At 45.7% G+C, this 22114-nt stretch overlaps 1 protein-coding gene across 2 annotated transcripts in view; it reads right to left on the bottom strand.

Moving 5' to 3' along the window:
• The window catches only part of LOC148816974 (heterogeneous nuclear ribonucleoprotein C), a 64800-nt gene that overhangs the window by 15899 nt on the left and 26787 nt on the right, over window positions 1-22114 (bottom strand). For both annotated transcript variants that reach the window (XM_088938653.1, XM_088938652.1), the window contains exon 3: window positions 5871-5921. In XM_088938653.1, coding sequence (XP_088794779.1) covers window positions 5871-5921 — 51 coding nt within the window. The remainder of the gene's footprint in view (window positions 1-5870; window positions 5922-22114) is intronic.

Genomic DNA, 22114 nt, shown 5'->3' with positions numbered 1-22114 from the left:
AACGTGCTCTCTCCTGCCCCCCTCCCAGCCCAACCTGGTTCTGTGGGAGCTGGCTGGGAGAAGCTTGTTTCTCTTCCTCTGTGTGTGATGCACAGCCTCGGCCCTCAGCTGTGTGAAGCGGTGCTCAGCAGTTTCGGAGTGACCCGAGGCTGAACTAATCGGGACCCTTGCGCGTGTGCTCTTGGGGGGCAGCAGCAGCTGGCAGGGAGGAGGGGAGGCCAGTTGAGGCCAGGTCTGCGGGCAGCTGCAGCGATGGAGGGAGAGCAGATTGGGGTGAAGGCCCAGGATTCGGGGTGACTGGCAGGGTCAGCTCCCCCAGTGTCTGGACCCCAGAGGCCGACAGTCACACACACAGCCACAACCCCCCCCCCCACCCCGCATGAAGGTATTAGCCGCCACGCTTCATTACTGCTAGGAGAGAGCAAGCCCTGCTGCAGTAATAGCTGCAAATAAAAGAGCTGAAAGTGCTTGTTGTGGTTCAGGGTGACAGCGCTGGCTTCCTTCCCACTTCCTCCCCGTGAAGCAGAAGCAGTGTCTTTGGGATACTGTTTTTCCAAAGCTGGAGGATGGAGAACATGAGTGTGGAGAAAGCCACCTCAATGGAGGACAGGCGTTTGGAAAAGAAGAAAATGTGAGGTCTGGAGCACCAGGACCTCAAGGAACGCCCGAGAGAGACGACTGTATTTCATAAAGGATTATATCTTTTGAGAACAGTGCCTTTTCACATATCACTGTTAAAGCGCGGGAAGTTATGTAAGATTGCTATAGGGCTCCAGTCTTTCACCGGTTAGTCTGAGGAAGTGCTTAGCTAGCAAAGTTCAGCCAACTGGAGATCTAGTGAACACATCTCTTTGCCAGCCCACGTTAGCAGGTGAAGGTGTGTTTTCGACTCAGTGCCATGGGAGGATACACCCTGTAGGGGGCGCCAGTCCATCACAGGGCACACACAGACACAAACACAAGCACACACACCATAGCCAACTGTCCCAGAAACCAATTCATCTACCAGCATGTCTTTGGACTGAGGGAGGAAACCAGAGCTCCTGGAGGAAGCCCATGCACATACAGGCAAATACAAACGTGCCTTCTTCCATGGTCCAGGAGCAATTTCATGGTAGAGAAATAAATGGGGTAATACTTTAAAAGACCATTAATGAAACCAGAAAGACACAAACTGGTATTTTAAAGACTATGTAACTGCAGTGTGATTGAGTTCCAGAGCACAAAACACCACATTCGGCCCTCTCCACTCAACAAGCCACTCCCACTGACAGGCCCTAAAGCACCCAGGTGCCACACAGATCTTTTTCTGGTAAAAGGCGACAGTTTTCATAGAAATAATAATTCCCCTCTGTACAAACTGCCCCTGACAGCATTCAAACATGGTCCCTTGTGGGCTCAGAGCAGAGACAGCATCACTCCCCAGACAGCAACAGACCCCGCTGAGCCTATAGACAGGGTCTTCTGCAGGCTTACAGGCTAACAGGCTTCTACACTGTCTAGGCTTCAACAGAGTGATGACACTTCTGTAACGTGATTGGTGTACTGAGCCCTGTTACACAAGCATAAACAATAGTGGTAAATTTTGACTCAATTTGAAAGGAAAATTAAATATTCCTACAAATACAGAAGAATACAGCTCCTTAACGTAAAGATGTGCTCTTTCAATGCCCAATACCTGGTTCATCAATGAGGACTCCAAGTGTGTGTAAATGTTTATCTGCAAAGCAAGGAACTTAATCTCTTACTTTTCTACTTCTTCTCTGCTGTTATATCCTTTATTCACTTTTTGTGGCCTTATCATTTACAGTACTGTTGGTCACACGAATTGGGTTGCTCAGCTCTGAGACATGCCAGTCTCAAAGGTTGTGGCGCCACCTGGTCTCCACATAGTTGGAACTGTCTAGTCAGATAGCCCTTAAGTGGTGAACACTTAGATAATTAGACATATTAGCTGTGCTCGAACAAATATTCTCCCTAGTAAATCTGATTACACAATGCCAGAGTAGCTGAAGGCCCCTAATCAATACAGACAGTATACAGATACACAGGATACAGAGACACACATTAGTGTTGTATTGTATCGAAAGCTGGAACTCTTGGAAATTGTCATTTCTACTGCTGGTTGTTTGCTTAACTATCTATAAAGAAAACTATATATACTGAGCTTAAAAAAAACATCACTCCATGCATGTACTGCATCTTTTTAGAAGAATAAATTAAAGCAATACAAATTTGATCTTTATTACATGTTTCTGATGTCATTTTAATTAATCGATCATTCATGGCTGACTGTGATACAGAAGTGACTTTGCTGTATAATCACCTCATTAGTGAGAAAGGTGATTGAGCACAGGTGTTGGAGTGATTTAACTTATTGAATTTCAAGCCTGGTGAAAATCAGGACAAAAACACAGAGAGGAACAAATATTCTCTGTTTATAAAGAGAATAGTGCCTTTGTGTCATTGGTATGTTGAAAGATGGACTACGTCAGTGCACTATCACTTGGTATCTGAGGTGTTCACAGCCAGCCAGACCCCAGCTATCAATGACCACAATCCAGGAGACAACAACACTTCTCCAGCATCAATCGGGGAGTCCGAGTGTTTTGAGACCGATGTCTCAACATCTCAACAACTCTCTGCCATTCTAGTGAAAGAGGGTCAATAATAATTATACAAAAGTACAATAAAAAGTTCAAGAAAAATAAACAACAGCGTACATGTTTATACAGACAGGCAAACAGGCATAGATCTGGGTAAAGAGGAAAGGAAGTCACGGACACTGATAGTCCAAGATTTGGGTACAGCGAGCCGAGGACCAGCCTCAGCTGAGCGGAGCCTACAGGAGGGAGTGTGAACATGGAGGAGCTCAGAGATGTGTGATGGAGCCAGATTGTTTAGAGCCTTGAAAGTCAGTAACAAAGATCTTATATTGAATATGTGACTTTGTAGGCAACAAGTATGCAGACTTGTGTGAGTAACTGGTCCAGCTGCAGAGTTTTGGACATACTGCAGCTCGTTGAGAAAAGTGTTAGGGAGATCAAGAGTTGGAGAATTCAAGCCATTGTAAGTCAATTAATTACAAGGTTGTTTTATGACGCGAAAACACACTTCAAACTAAATCTCCAAGACCAATTAACAGGCACATGGTTTTCCATGTTTTTCCAGGCTCTACAAGAGGAATTACAGAAAATCCTGCAGGACAGGGATGGATGGTGCAAAGCCTGTGTCTCTGATGTGCAGCTTGTACTGCTCCTGCTTCCAGCTGTGCCCACACATGCTGCTAGCCTGTGACCTTCACACAGACCCCTGCCGATCAACCCTAGCCATGATGAATATTCATCAGCATAATGAATTCACCTGCCTTATGTCTTGTTCAATAAAATAGCAGTGCATCTGCTACAAAACAGCCATATTCCTCATAATAATGTGACACGTTTGTTGCAGTCACAAGGCCAAGGGGTGTGTTTCTTTTTGATGCTCAATATATAATAGATCATCATCATTCTAATTCTTAATTCTGGACATACGTCAAAGTCTATAAAGCCTGCTATCAAAAGGTAGAGAACAAATAACCCAATCACTTCAAACGTGTTTAGCTTTCAAGTTAAGTTCCAAAATGCAATTTTTTCAGGCCATGAACACTTCACTGGGTCATTTCAGTATCACTCAGACGTTTTCACTGACAAGTGACAATTTGACTTGTTTTTCTCCTCCTGACAGGCACTTGTCAAAGCAAATTGCTGCTTGAGAGGCCCCTGCCTACTCCTAATGAAGATCTCAGGCCCTGCACAGCTCAGGCCGAGAGGCACACAGGGGCACACAGAGCTCCAGCCAGCAGATCAGAGGACCGTCTTCCCTTTTCATCTCTGAGCCAAATGCTGATCAGGGTGACACGGCTGTCTTCTCTGGCCTCTGCTGATTTTTCTGTATACCCAATTCTTCGCCTTATTAACCGATGTGATTTGCCGTGTATTATAAAAGTGCCCAGTTAATGCTAAAGTGATGCCATTGACCTTTTTAAGTGCACTAAATGTCCCTTGGATGCCTGAGAAAGACGCCAATAGTGCATTCTTTCACCAATTCCCATTGAGCCCCAGGCTTATAAATAGGCCTTGTCACCTTCAATCTGTTTCATACCCACAATCCCCTTCCCAAGTAATTATTAGCATTACGAGACAGGTGATAAGGTCTTTTGTGCTGGAAAACAGAGAGAGGGAGCCGGCTCATATTGTCTAAATACACCATGTCCCTCCCAGTCCTTCGGCGCTCACAAGTACAAACCCCCTCTTTCCTCACTCCCTGCCAAGTTACTTGCAGGGTAGCTTTCCCAAACTTACTGCCTCGAAGGGAAAAAAATAAATGTGTCCTCTGTGTTTTTTTGGAAAGCGACTCTAAGAAAAGCTCGAGCTGAGCGGGAGACAAAGGTGAGTCCCGAAAGAAAGAAAATAACAGAGTGGAATCTTAAGGCTTGCCTTTGACGTTGAAAATGTGGAATAGATTTTGTCTTTATGTTGGTAAAAATACTGTTTTAAAAGCTGTCATGCTATAAATGTCTTATCTAAATGTTTGCACTCGCCTGCTCCCTCGCCCCAAGTATCGAACCGCCTCTCTCCCCTCCAGTCTCTACACAAGACCCAGTGGCCTATTCATCCTCCCACTCCAGCAATCAGCACCGTCCATTAGTCTACACTCCCTTGGAGCTCAGCTGCAAACACAAGTCCCCAAGCCTCCTCCCCTGACCTTCAGTGCTTTTAAAAACTCACACTGCTCACCTCCCAGTCCCTTTTAATCAATCCTAATCAATGTGCTATTAGCCTGCCTCTGTGCCTCTTTGTGTGTGGAAAATGAATCCCCTTATGTGAGCGAGTGATTTCAGAAAATCAGATGTCCGCGCTTTGAAGCTTTTTGTAGCCCATCTAAAAGCATTTGAAATCCTGTCTTACAATTGTATCAAGCAGCCTGACACAGCAGTTATAGGGCTGAATTGCCCAAAAATGCAGGAAAGGTGCCATAAGGAGGCTCTGGCAAGCTTTTGAAGAGACGTGCAATTAGAGGTGAACAGAGAAATTCAATGAATCACATTAGCTCTTAAATGCAACTAACATCCTCCTTCAGCACAATCACACAATTAGAAGATGTGAGCTCTGCACACAGCCGCCTTCCTGATTTGCCAAGCTGTTTGACCTTCAGATATTCCAACGAAGCCAAGGAGCCAGCAAAGTCGTCTTTGAAAAGAATTCCGCTGCAGAGATTATACTGACAGTTTCTTAAAGGAAATTCATTCTTCGGCACTTCGGGCAATCACACAAAAGAATTTAAATCTGTTGAACTGACAGAGCAATTTTACAGTCTTTCATTCCTTCCTCCGTGTTACATGCCGAAATGATCTTTGACCATTGTTTTTTATGGTTGGCATAACAGTTGAAAATCAGGACTTGACACCACTGTAAAGAGAATCAGTAATACCTGTATATTTTTAAATATTACCAAGAAAACAGAGGTGTTCGTAGATATGAATGCCTGTGGGATTCTTCTGTGATTATTTTACCTTAGGATATTGACACGTTTCACAATGTTGCACCTTGAATTTGTGGTTTATACACTTAACCATGGGAATATCATGGCAAATCTGTGTGCTAAGCCAATGTAGACACAGGGAGATCATGTAAACTCCACACAAAAGATCCACCAGCCCAGGCTAGAACTCAGTTGGCAGTGCTAATTACCACAGCACAATGGCGTCCTAAAAGACAAGCAGATGATGATTGAAAGTACTGCTTTTTCTCTTGACATTTTAACCCCCCTCCATTTCTGAAAGGCTTTGCTAAGAGAAAATATTTGGTGTGTAAAGTGATAGACAGTACCTGTCATAGAAGTCATCGTGGTAGCAGTCGTAGTCCAGATCAAAGTCAGATCTGTGGGGAAAAGAACAGGATCACTGTCAGCAGAGGAAGAGAAAGGGCTGGGCAGAGAGATGACAGGTGTCAGTGTGGGACCGAGAGAAAGGAATTCTCCCTTTTGCATTTAAACCCTGCCTGCCAAAACCATCGCTGATCACACGCACATACTGACATCACTTATCTATTCACGTGGCTGTACACACACATCCAGCCAGATGCGGACGGAACAGATTCTTCAATCCAAAATGCCTCTGTAGAATGTTACCTTGCTGTAGCCCCAGGGTACATGCTGACAGCTCCTGGTGGGGTGTTTATTAAAAAGCACTTGGGAATAATCTGGATCGCTGGGCCACCAGGGCTCAAACCACATGTTTTTAGCATTACTGTGTCAGAGCTGGATGCAGTGTTTTGGAACTGCTGATCTGGCATGAATAAGGCCAACTGGTAGATAAGTAGAAGAGATTGCAGATTTAAAGCAGTTAACATATAGTTTCCTGTTATTTTATTGCTAATTTATTGTGCATGCCGATTAACACAGTGTGCATTGCTGTGCTATGTTGTTCCTGCTCACAGACTGATAACTGCCGTGTAAGCAACCTAGTGGAGAGCTCTATCTGAGCTGAAAGACAGGGAGACATTGTAATTATGCACAGGCCTAGGAATGTAGGTGCGAAAACACGCACACATTTTCTTTTAAGGAGCCTGCCAGGTTGTGAGTGAAACAAGTCTTAGAAGGCAGCTAAAAGAGCTTCTAATGTCCCTCATGTCTCTAACAGTGTGCCCCTGCTCTGAGGTGTGCCTGCAGTGTGCACCTTTCTGCCACAAATTAGCCACCACATGAGAAGAGGCTGTTCTCCATGGTGATGAAATTGCACACTTTCTATCAGAGCGATGGGGTTCTGACGTCGAAGTGTGTTTTGAAGGGAGCATTTTTTTTTCCCACTGAGCGCATTCTTCAGTTAAAATTGTGCAGTCATGTGGCTTTTTGGGATGGCTGTCAGGTGCAGTAAGGAGACAAGACTGAAGTACAAAGAAGTTAAGTGCTATCATTATTTAAGGCTTCAGGTGCAAGGAGGAGGAATAAATACATAGTAAGTTCCTGACACATAGTAAAGTCCCACAACAATAAAATGTACCATTGTCTTTGCTACATAGTGCCATGTGGTTTGGATTTTTAGAGATACAGTCTAATATTTTAAAAGCTTCTGGAGTGCATTCTACCACACTAAAACAAGGAATGACAACAACACTCCTGAAACCTCTTGCTGACAGAAGGTTGCTGGAGAGGAGTCCCTCTCACACTTACAGACTGCAGACTTGGGCCGTTTTCATTTCCTTTCCTCCCCCCCAAAACTACCAAAACCAACCTGCAGAGGTCTTCTCAAAACACGAACATCTTGTCATTTTCGCAGCTGGACTAACTCTCAGAAAAATCAATGAAACCAGAAAACATGGCACAGATGGTGAAATGAGCCACACGTACGTAAGACAATCTCGCAAGATGCTCGCCATTGGAAGAAATCGTTTAATTTGCAATTTCAAGCGGGCTGTAAAAGATCCTGACAAAGAGACCCCTCCTTGCGTAGCATCTAATTTGGGGTTTTCACAGCTCGGAGCGCTAAGCAATCCATCACTTTGCCTCTCACTGTGCAGACCTCGCCACTTCTTTCCTCTCTGTTTCATTAACGGCTTGTTTCCCTCAAGTAGGAGTCAAGTGCGGCCGAGAGCCACGTCCTTTCCAGTGACTCCCCAGCAGGAAGAGAGTGGAGCTCTGCACCGGCAGCATTTGTCTCCTCCACCTGTAACACCTCCCTGTACACAGTACTGAGCTCAGACAGGATCAGGGAGGGTTTAGGGTGACTGTCCACCTGCCACGTGGACTTTGCTGCAGTGCTGGGACGTTTCTAATACATTGGTATATATACAGTGGACAGTAGCAGGGGCAGTATGGTGGTGCAGTGGTTAGCAGTGCTGTGGCCCTATGTAGGGTGCTGTCTGTTTGGAGTTTGTATGGTTCTCCCCAGGTTTGCGTGCGTTTCCTCCAGGTTCCCTGATTTGCTCCCATAATCCAAAAACATACTGGTATGTGAACTGGCTTATGGGAAAATTGTCCCTAGATGCGAGTGCATGCATGTCTGTGTACAGTATGTTGTTGTGTCTGTCTTCCCTGTGATGGACTAAAATGTTCAAGTTATGCTGAAGACTCTCAATAGGAATCACGTCAGGACTTTGTTACAAACTCCATGTGGTGTTTCAGGTGGGTTTGCCACTCTACCATGAAGACCAGCTTTGTTGAGTGACTGGGAAGTAGAAGACTCATACACTCAAGGGAGTGTAGACTCATGAATCATCTCAGCATTAAAGTCAATACCTGCAGGGAGGCCTGATCTAGGCAGATTCTGGGCGATATGATACACCTACCACTTGTTAAAAATGTACATCACCATGCTTAAAGGGATATTCACAGACTTTTAAGTTTTTAATGCCCTGTTCCTGATCTATGAGTTTCTACAGCTTTATCCCTAAGTTGTCTTGAATGCCCCTTCATGGTTGAATCTTTGCTTGAAATTCACTGAGGGACCTTTCAAAGACAGGTGTATTTATTCTGAAATCACATGAAGCACCATTATTGCACACAGCCAGAGGCCATTTGACTGATGGTGAGACTTGTCAAAGTAATTTTATTCACTTGAACTAATCTAGGTTTGCCATAGCACAGGGGGGTGAATACATAGGCAATCAGCATATTTTAGTTTTTGATTCTTTCCGTAGTTTTTGCCGACATTTAACTTCTTTCACCCATAAAGAAGTTCAGTTTGAACATTCAAGTTTTGATAAAAATATTCACTTTAACAAAACGTGCATACATTAGTTGCAGTTCAGCAAAATGGGGCATCACTGAAAGGGGGTGAATACTTTAGGTAGGTTTCTGTATTTGAATATTACAAGAGCAGCGTGAACCTTTAAACTCCCTTCCGGCTAAGAACAATGACAATTTATAAAGGACAGGGAGACATTCAACTAAGCAGCAGATGCAGGTCTCCACCCATTTATACAGTGCCTCCTGTAATGCAGCAACTTTCCACAGCTAAACAGATCCACAGTTTACCAGTTTGCAGCACCTTGACGCTAATTTGTCTTTGCAGCTTGCCTGCTCCCAGGTACAGGATTAGAATCAGGCCAGTGGGCAGCCATGCAGAGCAGGACCCTTCAAACTAATCTGCCCTTGGCATTCAGTCCTTCTGCACCTCTCTGTGGCCCTGCCATCAGAAGAATCGAATGTGGCAGCGGGACAGCGGGACAGCGGATTCCTGTCGTCAGGGTGCTGAGCATGGAGGGGAAGTGTGAAGGCTTGCTAATGAAGAAAAGTCGCCAGACTGGAATACAGCAAGCTGAGAGGGTCTGGGAAGGAGCTGTGAGGATGTTCAAGCCTTGCTCCTACTAACGGAAAAAATAATCAGGCAAAACACAAGTGTGTAAATGAGGTATGTCGATATGGTGCTTTTGCATTCACTATGCACCAAGCTTCTACACTGTGCTATTACTACTATGCTATTCACAGTATTAATAGCAAAATATATAGAAATGTGTTTATGCATCTGCTTGAAACATGCATTCGAAATGCTACCGATCACATGCTGCAAACCTGGGAACAGTAGGGGCCAAATGAACTGTTTAGGCCACTGATACACATTGTTCAGGTCAAAGCACTGTCACCTACAATGGACACGCCAGTAGGAACGGTTTTCACAGCTCAGATCACAGCTCCTGCAACTGGCAAGTGATTATGCCGGACATGTGCAATCAAGTCGCACAGGTAGGATGAATTGCCTTGACCCGTCCAATTGAACTTGATCCTAGTGGGAAATTTTAAGAGGAAAATGAAGAACAAGTAAATAAAATCCATTTCGTGAAATTATAAAAAGCAGTTTGGCTCTTGTCCCTCTTTGGTTGTCTAGTTAGTTGTTTAATAAGGAATCCCAAAAATAACCATTTGATCTGAAGAAGCCTCTTGTTCTGTTGAGTTGGGGTCCCTAAGAGTGAGGTCATAGTAGGCTCAGACTGCGGTACCCAGAATGACAAACAGGGCACAATGCTTCATGTTCGAAGCTTCTCACTCAGATCTGCTGGGTAGTGCCAGGTTATGGTTGGCATTCACAGTGGGACTGCTGCTGGGGGTGTGGATGGCTCCGGTACAGCTAGAATAACTCAAATATCTGTGTCCTGAATTAGAAACTCAACATAATAGATGGGCACCAGAGAGGCTATAAAGGGCAGCCTGACATCGGCTGTTAACATGCGGGCTGCAAAGCTGTGTGAGCCCCAGACCCCCACCCCTGCACAGCTCAATCGCGTTGTATTCCCACAGTGTCGGCACCCCCATCCTGACGGAGCCCCAAGAGCAGCACACGCTGTGCCCCACGTGTTGTCTGGGACTTCTGGGAATGTTGCGTCGAGCTCCACAGCGCAGCCATCCCACTGTGCCTTTCACCAGCAGTCAGAGAAAGCTCACTGCAAACTTCATGTATTGCAAATATGGGCTATTTTTTTCTCAGTGCGACTATGAGAAATGTTAAAGTGAGATTAAATAATAAAAGGTCCATACATTTATATGCCAGTCACGCTCTTCATCCCAATGGAACTCCAAGATGTTTCACAAACTCACTGTATCCAGCCCTGAAGTACTAGCCGATCTGGGTGACATGCACCAGCAGCCCCACTGCACACCAGTGCAGGCAGAGAAAAGAGACAGTGCTTTTTGTTTTTACACAACGGTAGGTTTCTTCTTTGTGTTAAAATCACACAAGACAGCGAAGCACAGCAACTGGCGTGGAATATTGCTAAAAACATGGGGGTCATAAGCGCAATTTGCAGAGCAGTGGATGAAAATTCCCATCATTGCAACAGATGCATAAATTGACGCCTGTCAGTGCATTTTACTGTTTTGACTACTTGAAACCCATCAAATACAATTCCTGTTGTATAAAATAAAATGGAGGTGGTACTCCCACCGTGGAAGGAAAGATTTACCCTGTTTTTTGTGCAGAAAAAACGAAAACCTACCAAGTGACAGTAAAAACAGGGGTGGAATGTCAGGCCTGTGGAAGATTTCCTCGGTCCTTGTGGTGGCTGGAGAATTCAAACAAGCCGGCGCCTTACAAACCCTCGCAGTGTCATCTGAAGAGAGACTGAGGGGACCGATCGCCCAGTTTCACCCTACCGCCTCTGGGATGGCTACATGTTCTGTAAACATGTCATGATAAGTCACTGAGGCAGATTAGCTCTTGAATAATGGTTTTATTTGCTCAGGGAGATGAAACATGCAATCTTGGTTTTGAAGAAATAAAATTCATTTAATGGCAAGCGTTTCATAAACCGGACCAGTGTGTGAGTGGGGGCTGGAGCAGGTTTGCAGCAGGAAAGACAGAACAAAAATCTATTTTCTTTTACTGCCTAGAGCACATCCATCCTTTGTCTGAGTTGCTCTGTCTTTAAAAGCAAAGCTTAGCTTGCAGGCTTAAAGAAGCACAGCTTGGGATGAGCAGAAACCAAAATATCTGGTCACACCTTCAATTCTTCCATGCAAATCAATTCTGCTTTCTTCTCTTGCTCTTTGCATCAAAGGTGCCAGTTAAATTCAGCCTTTTATGTTGCTGCCATTTTTTAGCAATTATTTTGACTTCTAAAATACAGCAAAGAACCACAAGAAAGTTACTTCATAAGAATGCAAACGGAAAAACTAGTGTAGAACTGTAGAGATAAACTTCCTAAAAACCCTTTGTTTGTTTCCTTCCTTAGTTTCCTAAAACATGTCCAGCTGTGAAAAGCACTGTAACAGTAACGGCACAAAGTGCAGTAATTATACAGCAGTAAAATCACCACACTTGCTAGTAATCAAACCCCATCTTTTGAGAAACGCTGCGGACAGACCATTATAACACTTTCCAATCCGTTCTTCTTTTATGATTGTGACTGCAGTTTGAGCTTTACAATTTTTACAACTGCACACAGCACCTGATTGCTGACCTTGTCCTCATGAAGTGCTCTTGCTCACCCAACGTTCTTCTCAGCGAGGCGCTTTGAGATGCGTTCTGTGTTTGTGAGCGCACACCTATCCATTAGCTTGGTTCGGACTGAACCCAACAAGCAGCAGAAGCCTCTCCAGTCCGCTCTGCAAATAGCTGGTTTAGTATTCCCACAAGAGTCTTTAGCCAAAATGAAAGAAAATAATAATACTTTGCGATGCTCTCAGGAAAGAGCAGCAAAGTGATATTTTGCATACACTTAGGAGGTAGAGGTCGCGTGGATAACGTGCATTACTGGTGACAGAGCTGGAAAGGAACGGTGCTGGTGGTGACAGGTCTGATGGAGGCAGAAATGTGCCATTAAGTCTGAAATGGAGAATGGCTGCGGAGAATGTCTGATACCAGCAACCAGGTAGAGACCGTTTTCCTCATAAACATCTTCAAATGAAGGATGCCGCTCCTCTCCAGCTCCTAGACAGGCGTCAGTTCCTTGCTCTGGTACCCAGCAGCCCGGGCCATCGGCTTTCGGACTCCACAGCTACTCCCCTGCAGACGTGCAGACGGAGCAGGTGATGAAGGACGGTTTCATGGCCCATGCTGACTGCACCTAGAAGCATCCCCGAGCCTCTCTAATGGGAATGTCAGGGTTTTGCTATAACAACTGCTGCTGATTTAAATTCTAATTACCTCCATGACATGCTGGCGGGTGTCAGTGGGGGGCTGGGGGGCCGGGGAGCTGTCGCCCCAACATGACTGCCCCCCCCCCCCCCACACACACACACACACACACTACCCCTGCCCCTCCCCACCTCCCGGGGAGAGATGTGGCGATAGTGCAGGATCCACACGCGGCCTGCATTGGACAGCGGGGTCGCTAAAGGCTAATTAAATTTTTTTCATAATTCCGCTTGTGCGAGGGCAATCCATTAGACACGGCTCATTATAAATCACTTCATTCCCGCAGGTCTCGGAGGGGGCTGGCGGAGGGGTGCAGCCAGGCTCTCGGCTGTGCTGCCGCTGCAGGCAGGGAGGCAGGCAGGCAGGACAGAGCAGCTGACCGGGCTGTTCCGCCCAGCCCCGACCCCCGACCCCTCTCTGGCGGTCTACAGAGCACGCTCACAAGGCCAGAGCCGCACTCCGTCGGTGGACACTCGGAAGACGAAAATGCGTTTAGAATGGTTTGTTTCAGCGCTGCGTTATCCAGCCAGTCAAACAGATCAAAACATTTCCCTTCCAATCAATCAATAAAGAATGGAAGGTCACTGGACTCAGCAGTTCCAAACTGTTTCCTCAGATGCCGAAATTCTAAACCCAGCAGTTCCACTTTGTAATTATATCAGTGTTAAATGAAGGGACGATCAAATGAAGGGACGATCTATCTTTGGAGAAAGAACCATGTCATGAATATATAAACGTGGCTTAAGAGCACATTTTATGTGCTAAAAGCGCAATAGATCTGTTTTACAAGCCAGTGCAAGCAGTAAACTACCCAGTGCCACTTAAGGCTGCCCAGCACTACATCAGTAGAAGAGCAATTTAAAAGCATATTGTATAACTTAAACAGAAAAATACTTAAAATTAATAATATGAATCAAAACTAAAACAGCCCTTGACTTTAACTTCACAGGCACTCTCTAACTAAAACAGGGTATAATCCATTTTTAAGTACTAGCAGTCAGATTTGCTGGAATCCATCCATCCACTTTCTAACCACTTCATCCAGTTCATGGTCACATGGGAGCTGGAGCCTGTACCGGCAAGCAGTGGGTGCCAGACAGGGTTTATCCTGGACGGGACGCCGGTCCATCGCAGGGCACACACAGACACCGACACACACACCAGAGCCAATTTTCCCAGAAGCCAATTAACCCACCAGCATGTCTTTGGACTGTGGGAGGAAACCAGAGCTCCTGTAGTAAACCCACAGGAACATGAGCAGAAGATGCAAACTCCACACAGACAGCACCCCAGGTCTGTAACAGAACCCAGGGCTGCAGAACTGCAAGGTGGCAATGCTGACCACTGCACCACCATACCACCCAGTTACTGGAACCCCCTTACCATACATAATTATGAAATACATATCACTTCACAGAAAGAATTTGTGATGCACAAGTGCATGGGGAGCTGTCCGGAACCCTGGATGTAAAATCTGCAACGTGCATTTATCTTCATCAGTGTAATGATGCTCGTTAAGCATTATTATTGATCTTCGTGTGACGAAGCCTTCAAAGGAATGGATGTCTTATAGCTACGCAGTGCCGTTGATTACCAATTAAACTCCAAACAAAAACAGAAATCATTTTTTATTTCTTTTCAGACATCATATGCTGCTTAAATAACATCGCCATCGCAATCAGGATTGTGCCTTCCTTCTAAAACATCTGCATTTTGGAGCGGTCAATTTATTTTAGCTTTAAAACCCTTTGAAAGAGGCTCTTTATCATTCATGGAACGATTATATCCTGAATCCTCAGAATGCTTTAAGATCACGTCAGAATCGAAGTCTGTAACTTAACCAACAGCTGCAATGAGGGCAGTTTCATTCTGCTCCAGTTTCACTGCACTGGTCAGCCCATAAAGGGAAACAAAATGAACAACACAATGTATCAAAAATATAGCGCACCTTTGTAAAAAAAAAGCTATTACTTATAATGTGCAATGCCTTTCCAGATATATATATATATTTTTTGCCAGGCTAGTATATTTTTCATCTGGCTGAGCAGAGGCCTCGAAGGTGAAATGGCGCAGTTATTTCCAAAACCATTACACAGAGCCTCCGAGCCCTCCCTCTGCACGGCCGCGCTCTCTCTCTGGAAAGCGAAGGTCGGCAGCTCGGAGGGCCGTCCGCTCGTTTCCCAGCTGACCCCTGCTCCCTGCCCCTCATTCGCGGCAGGGTCAGTCTTTCTCCGCCTCACGAACAAACAGACGCCGTCTCTCCGCACGCACGCACGCCCCCCCCCCGCCACCCCACCCCCACCCTTTCCCTGCTACAGATTGATTTATTCTGAGATAATGTTCACACTCAAAAATGCGCTGCAATGTAATAAATCAGGCTCGCCGCACCGTGACGGGGGTTAATGGGCTGGAAATTTGATTTCCTGCCACTTCAGCTGTTCTCAAATCGAAGGGAGTGAGATTAATGCTGAATTACAACCGCTGACAGTCACACAGACACACACACGCACACAATAAGATGCATACATATTCACAGCCACGGGCACACTTCAGCCCCTGCCCTGTGCATACACTCCCACCCTTCAGACACACTGCCACGCCCCGACACCACCACGGGCGTACAGGCCAGGGGGCAGTGGCCTCAGACTCCACAACCAAAGGCTGCCCAGAGACACAACCATATACTGTACCAGCACACTCCCGACGGGTCTCGTACATTGTCTTTTCAAATACTTCAAATTACTGGGACCATTTTCAAGCGATTCAAACTAGTCCAGTCAAATCAATGCCTGTGGACAAGCACACATGTCTCTGCTCATCGTTCAAACAAAAAGGAGTGGGGCTGGTGACACACACACACACACACAGGAGTGGGTGTTGAGACACACATACAGGAGTGGGGCTGGTGACACACTCACACACACACACACACACACACACACACACACACACACAGGAGTGTGGAGTGGGTGTAGGAGACACACACACAGGAGTGGGGCTGGTGACACACACAGAAGGGGTGTAGAAGACACACACACACACACACACACACACACACACACACGAGTGGGGAGTGGGTGTAGAAGACACATATACAGGAGTGGGGCTGGTGACACACACACACACACACACACACACAGGAGTGTGGAGTGGGTGTAGGAGACACACACACAGGAGTGGGGCTGGTGACACACACAGAAGGGGTGTAGAAGACACACACACAGGAGTGGGTGTAGGAGACACACATACAGGAGTGGGGCTGGTGACACACACACACACACACACACACACACACACACACACACACACACATAGGAGTGTGGAGTGGGTGTAGGAGACACACACACAGGAGTGGGGCTGGTGACACACACAGAAGGGGTGTAGAAGACACACACACACACACACACACACACACACACACACACACACACACAGGAGTGTGGAGTGGGTGTAGGAGACACACATACAGGAGTGGGGCTGGTGACACACTCACACACACACACACACACACAGGAGTGTGGAGTGGGTGTAGGAGACACACACACAGGAGTGGGGCTGGTGACACACACACACACAGGAGTGGGTGTAGAAGACACATATACAGGAGTGGGGCTGGTGACACACACACACACACACACAGGAGTGTGGAGTGGGTGTAGGAGACACACACACAGGAGTGGGGCTGGTGACACACACAGAAGGGGTGTAGAAGACACACACACACACACACACACACACACACACAGGAGTGGGTGTAGGAGACACACATACAGGAGTGGGGCTGGTGACACACATACAGGAGTGGGGCTGGTGACACACACACACACACACACACACACACATAGGAGTGTGGAGTGAGTGTAGGAGACACACACACAGGAGTGGGGCTGGTGACACACACAGAAGGGGTGTAGAAGACACACACACACACACACACACACACACACACACACACACACACACAGGAGTGGGTGTAGGAGACACACATACAGGAGTGGGGCTGGTGACACACATACAGGAGTGGGGCTGGTGACACACATACAGGAGTGGGGCTGGTGACACACATACAGGAGTGGGGCTGGTGACACACATACAGGAGTGGGGCTGGTGACACACACACACACACACACACATAGGAGTGTGGAGTGAGTGTAGGAGACACACACACAGGAGTGGGGCTGGTGACACACACAGAAGGGGTGTAGAAGACACACACACACACACACACACAGGAATGGGGTGTGGAAGACAAAAACACATGAGTCCCTGTCACTCCTGTGAGAAACACTGGGCCATTAGCAGAACACACTGCTGTAATTCCTAACAGAGCAGAGCTGTTGGAGCAGAAGGGAATATGGCACCAAAGAGTCAGTCAATTCACCCCAATGCAGCGATAAAACAAAAAGAGCAAGAATATGAAAAAATAACAGAAAAAGAAACACTATAAAATAAAAACACCATTTAAATACTGAGATGTTTACATGCTTCATAAACTTCAATTTTAAATTTCCATGCTTTTCAGTGGGATTACCTGAAATGAAACAAGTGCTCCTAGGAATTCTGTTACTGAGCAATTCTCATATAACATGATGTCTCAAGGCCACTAAAATATTCCATCTGACTGCAGTCGACACTGTCATCTCCCATGAGGGTTATCTCTTTTAATTTCTAAATCCCTCACTGTCTCGCGTAGCCTGGTGTGCTTTTAAAAACACAAGAAACATAAGAAAGGTTACAAATGGGATCTTACTTGTTTGGTGGCTGTTAGCTAAGTGATCAGCTATAAACCTCTGTGTAAAGAAATGCTTTTCTCAGTCCTGAATGACTTTCTGCTTTGTCCCCAGTCATGTCCTTTAGCTCATGTTTAACTGACTCTGGAGTTGACTTTTCTGTACTTTTGAGGATTTTGAATACCCATGACCTTTTATGTTCAAGACTAAGCAACACTGACTCTTCCAACACTGTAGTCCTCGCATTGCAGTGAACAACTAGAGAATGAAACCACCAGTTTATATGAAACACGACATAATCCAAAGGCCTGCTTTTGACTGACTGAAGACAAGGCAGGAAAACTTCACATACTGTAGGCAATTTTATTCTCCACAGCCTTGTCCTAGACTACCTCTATGTCTTCCAGTTTTCATTGTATTAGAGCTCTTAATCAATTAGGCTCATTTATTTCTAGCGGATTAAGACTATTACAAGCTCTTTAGAATCTGGAACTAATTTCTGCACATCACATCGTTCTTTCAGGTGCAAGGAATATAAGTGATTGTACCGCTATTTAGTTGGGATGTCTGATATCGTATCATTCCCAGCTCTACTTAGATGCCAGCGCAGCAGCAGCAGCAGCAGCAGCAGCACAGTCTTTTTGAAACACAGCCCCGAGTGCAGAAAGAGGTCAGAAAGGTTTGATCAAGTAGGAAGTTCAATTACAGGGATCAGTTAGACTCAATGATTCAGAACATTGAGCTCAGAACAAAAAACAGAAGACACCAGGACAGGGATGAGAAATATTTTCAGGGCCATGCTTCCGTTCTCCTCCATGAAGAACAAAGAGCAGCAATCAGCACTAAAATTAATACTGCGCTGCTCAGCTGTGTCCAGGGTCTATTGATACAGTTTACTATGATGAAGGGAGCCTTTTTGTGCTGGTGTTTTGCACAACCAGACTATGATTACGATATTAAATTAGATGCTACCCTGCCTACAGCATTGATCAAGAGGCTGGTCCACATCAATTTAAATAGGAAGCACATTCCATTAAAACAACTGCCACTGCCTGCAGCAACACAGAGGTTTAATAGTTTTCCTTTTTTTTTCTAAAGGGCCACTTCAAAAATATCACATGGCTGTTTTTTCTGGTTTTTGCTGAATCTTCTGATTTTTGAAAATGCATGTCTCAGAGGAGCCCGCTGGTTGTGTTGTGCTGTTATTGCACAGAGGCACAGAGCAGGTGGGCCAGCGGCCGTCCAGCCCAGCTCAAACACACAGGACAGGGACAGGGACAGTGTGAAGCGCCTGGCAAGCATTTCCACAGCTCACATCCCCACCCTGAAGACAGGAGAACCAGCCCCACACCAGTGAGATTCAGCACAAGCACCTTTAGCAAGACAGCAAAGCAATTTCATATAGAAAGCTGCTGTTTCACCTCAGTATGGAAACAGATCCATAGGTGACTAATATTCATTCATTTATCAATGGCATTAACATATGCTAGCATAATACGAACATCTCAAATTTAATGTCGTTCCTAATCTCTCGCAGGGTTGTTATTTCCTTTTGGAGAAAATATTTTATTTTACTTTATCTACCCTTTTTCTTGAGTACCTCAGTGAAAGATCTCCTTGATCTAACTAAGGGTGGTGTGGAATATATCACTTCAAATATTTAACTTTCAAAATATCGAGACTGGATTCAAGTCAGGTGCTGCTGATGCTTTTATTTGGTACTAATTTATTTGGCTCACACTCTGATCAAAAGCAGATGATCTGGACCCATTTGCACAGCTGGGTATTTTACTCTCACCTGAGATCTGAACCCTCAGCCTTCCAGAAACAAGTCAAGAGCCCTCACCACTGCTCCACACTCTAACACCAACACCCTACCTTTTATATTGGAGGACACATACACTACAAATAAAAAGGCATTTGCCACAAAAGAGAAGAAGAAAGAATATATTTCTTTGTTTGTAGTTGCAAAATAATGGCAATTTGGCTATTCAAGAAGATGTTGGATCCTGTATATTGAAGATGAAAGTCAGTAACAGGTGCCCTGTGACTTGTGCTGTGGGAATAATGTGGATGAAAACTGGCAGACTGTCTGCAACCACCTGTCAAGGTGAAAGAGAGCCATGCATCCTAATCTCACTCATAGTCAGAAGTAAAAAATAAGGGCCTGATTTTCGACTGTGGGCAAATTGCCCATTTAATTCATTGACAGCAGAATGGGCAGTTGGCCAACAGTTTAAAATAGAGACTTAAGTCTTCATAACACAAAAACTGTATCCAGGCCAGGTCCCAAGACAAGCTTGTCTAGTATTCCAAGCTGGGATTCTCATGGAATAATGCAAAGAATCCTTTCTGTATAAAACTGGGAGCAAAGTGGTTTCATTTTGGCAATCAGTAATTTGCCATTCTCATCCATCACAGTGCAAGTCTTTGAGTGAGGCTGGTAAAAAAACAACCTATTCATCTTCTTCCTTGACATGCAGAAAACATAGAGAAGCTGGGTTCTCACTAAGATTTCAAAGTCTCCGTTCTTTTGTAAAATGAGACAGAAGTCAGAACCTTCCTTCAGTGCCAGTTCATTTCTGGTCAGTTGCAAACCCTATTCTTATTTCTCTGGATTTTGAGCTATGAATGAGCAGGGTTTTTATTTCATGATGAGTCAAAAGCTTTTCTTTTTTGAGAATAAGCCCAGGGTTGAGCATGAAGGACAAAGCACTGGAAGATCATTGGGGAGTGTAACCAACAAGATGACTAAGCCCTTGAAAAATCCTGAACTCTTTTCCCTAAGCCTTGGATTTATTCCTGGGTGCATTAAAAAGCATTTACACTTGTGCATGCCTTTCAAGATGCTACAGACATCAATTACTTCTCCATCTTACCCATGAGAGCCACAAGCTGTACATATGCAGTAGTTCATTCATGTAGATTTTAACTATTTGGCTGACAATATTCAACTTGCATTTGCTGCCACTTATAAAATACTGGGCATTTTACTGGAGCAACTTGAGTACAGAATCGTGTGTAAAGATACAACAGCACAGAATCCCTCTGGGACTTAAACCCACAACTTTCTGGTCACGAGCCCACAGTCCGGATCACTGCTCCGAACGTACAACCCGGATCAGTGAGGTTCAGAGATCAGTTCAATTCACTCTCTCGAAAACCTCTGCATCCAATTTTTTTCAAAGACAAACTGAAAGCAGCAAAGTCATTACACTGTAGAATACAGGATAACCAAATGAAGGAGCTGCTTCCTTTGCTGACCACTGCCTGGTCAACAGAGCCTTTCCCAGCAGATAGCAGGCACAAGGCAGGGTACACCCTGGATGCCAGTCCATCACAGGGCATGCAAACACGCTCACACCAGGGTCAATTTTCTCAGAAGCCAATTAACCATCCAGCATGTCTTTGGACTGTGGAAGGAAACCGGAGCACCCAGAAAAAAAACCCACACAAACACAAAAAGAACATACAAACTCCACACAGACAACACCCCAGGTCTGGATTGAACCCAGGTCCCTAGCACTGCGAGGCAGCAATGTTGACCACTGCACCACTGTGCCACCTTGATATACCGTATATTTTCAAAAATATATATGATATTTATAGTGAAAAGAGCTCTGCGTCTGACTGTGATTAAGTCACAGGCAGCACAAGCAGCTGATGAACTAGAGCTGTGTGATACTTTAAATCCAGGGCAGGGCGCACATTGTTTATAGCGAAGCAGGGAGCTGGCAGGGACCAAGGAAGAACAGGGGAAGAGTTCCTGAGTGAATCCTGGCCTGCTCCCGGGTGGAAGGACCGGAGCAGAACGGCGTGGGACTGACAGAGCTGTACTGTTTCCACCCCCTGCCCCCCTGCAGAGGGGAGTCGCATCCACTGTGGCCTCTTCTTCAGCTCCCTCGGGAGCCTCGTGAGCCGGCTTGAGCTTGCCTGCTACTGAAATCTGCCCCTTCCTGGCCCTCTTCCACACAGAGCCTGGGGATGAGAGAACAAGGAGGCCAGGGACAAGGAGCAGCAAGAATCACAGCTCCCCAGGCGCCTCAAAACAGTCCAGACTAAAAACTACTCTCTCCGATGTCCTCTCCCATCCTGGCGGATATTCAGACGGAATAGGACTGAACACAAGTGTCCCGGTCTGCCTGACTCACACTAACCAGGGAGCGAAGTACGCATAAGAAACTGCCTCCGCAGCGCCTCTTTCGGTGCAGACGGAGTCTTGGATGTAAGAAGAGCAGGGCGGGATGAAACCGAGCCAAAGGTCGTTAACAGCAACTTTCGAATCAGTGGCGCCACAGACTCGGATGGTGAGACGAATCCAGCGAGTGAGTGAGCCTCTCCCTGCCCGCTGCCCAGCTACCCTCCGCCCAGCCCCCGCAGCTCAGCGTGGGCTTGTTTCACTGCTGCAACGAACACTCCAGGTTCTGTGTCAGCAGAGTGGGGAATGACAGGCTGGAGACGACTGTACGGGCTCTCTGGCAGTTTTAAGGGTTATTTTAGCTGATTACTATTAGTTTGTGCTAACTGTTGTTCAGTTGTTCAGAGATGAATGTCATTATAATGGACTTGAAGCCAATGCATTAGTACTTTAATTATCTCATAAGGAAGGTTTACTTGTGCCTGTTAACCAAACAGACTACATGCTGCAGTACATCGTGTGGTGGTATAGGGCTTTAGATGCGAATTTGACTATTCTCGATGGTTCTGTGTACTGAACCCTCCCGTATTGACCCGAAGGACAGAGGAAGAGGTTTAATTAACTTGTTCTAGGCAT

Source organism: Atractosteus spatula, chromosome 21, assembly GCF_055471065.1.
Source record: "Atractosteus spatula isolate fAtrSpa1 chromosome 21, fAtrSpa1.hap1, whole genome shotgun sequence".
Classification (NCBI taxonomy): Eukaryota; Metazoa; Chordata; class Actinopteri; order Semionotiformes; family Lepisosteidae; genus Atractosteus; species Atractosteus spatula.
Note: the sequence above shows the minus strand (reverse complement) of the source record. Positions and strands in the feature narration are given on the sequence as shown.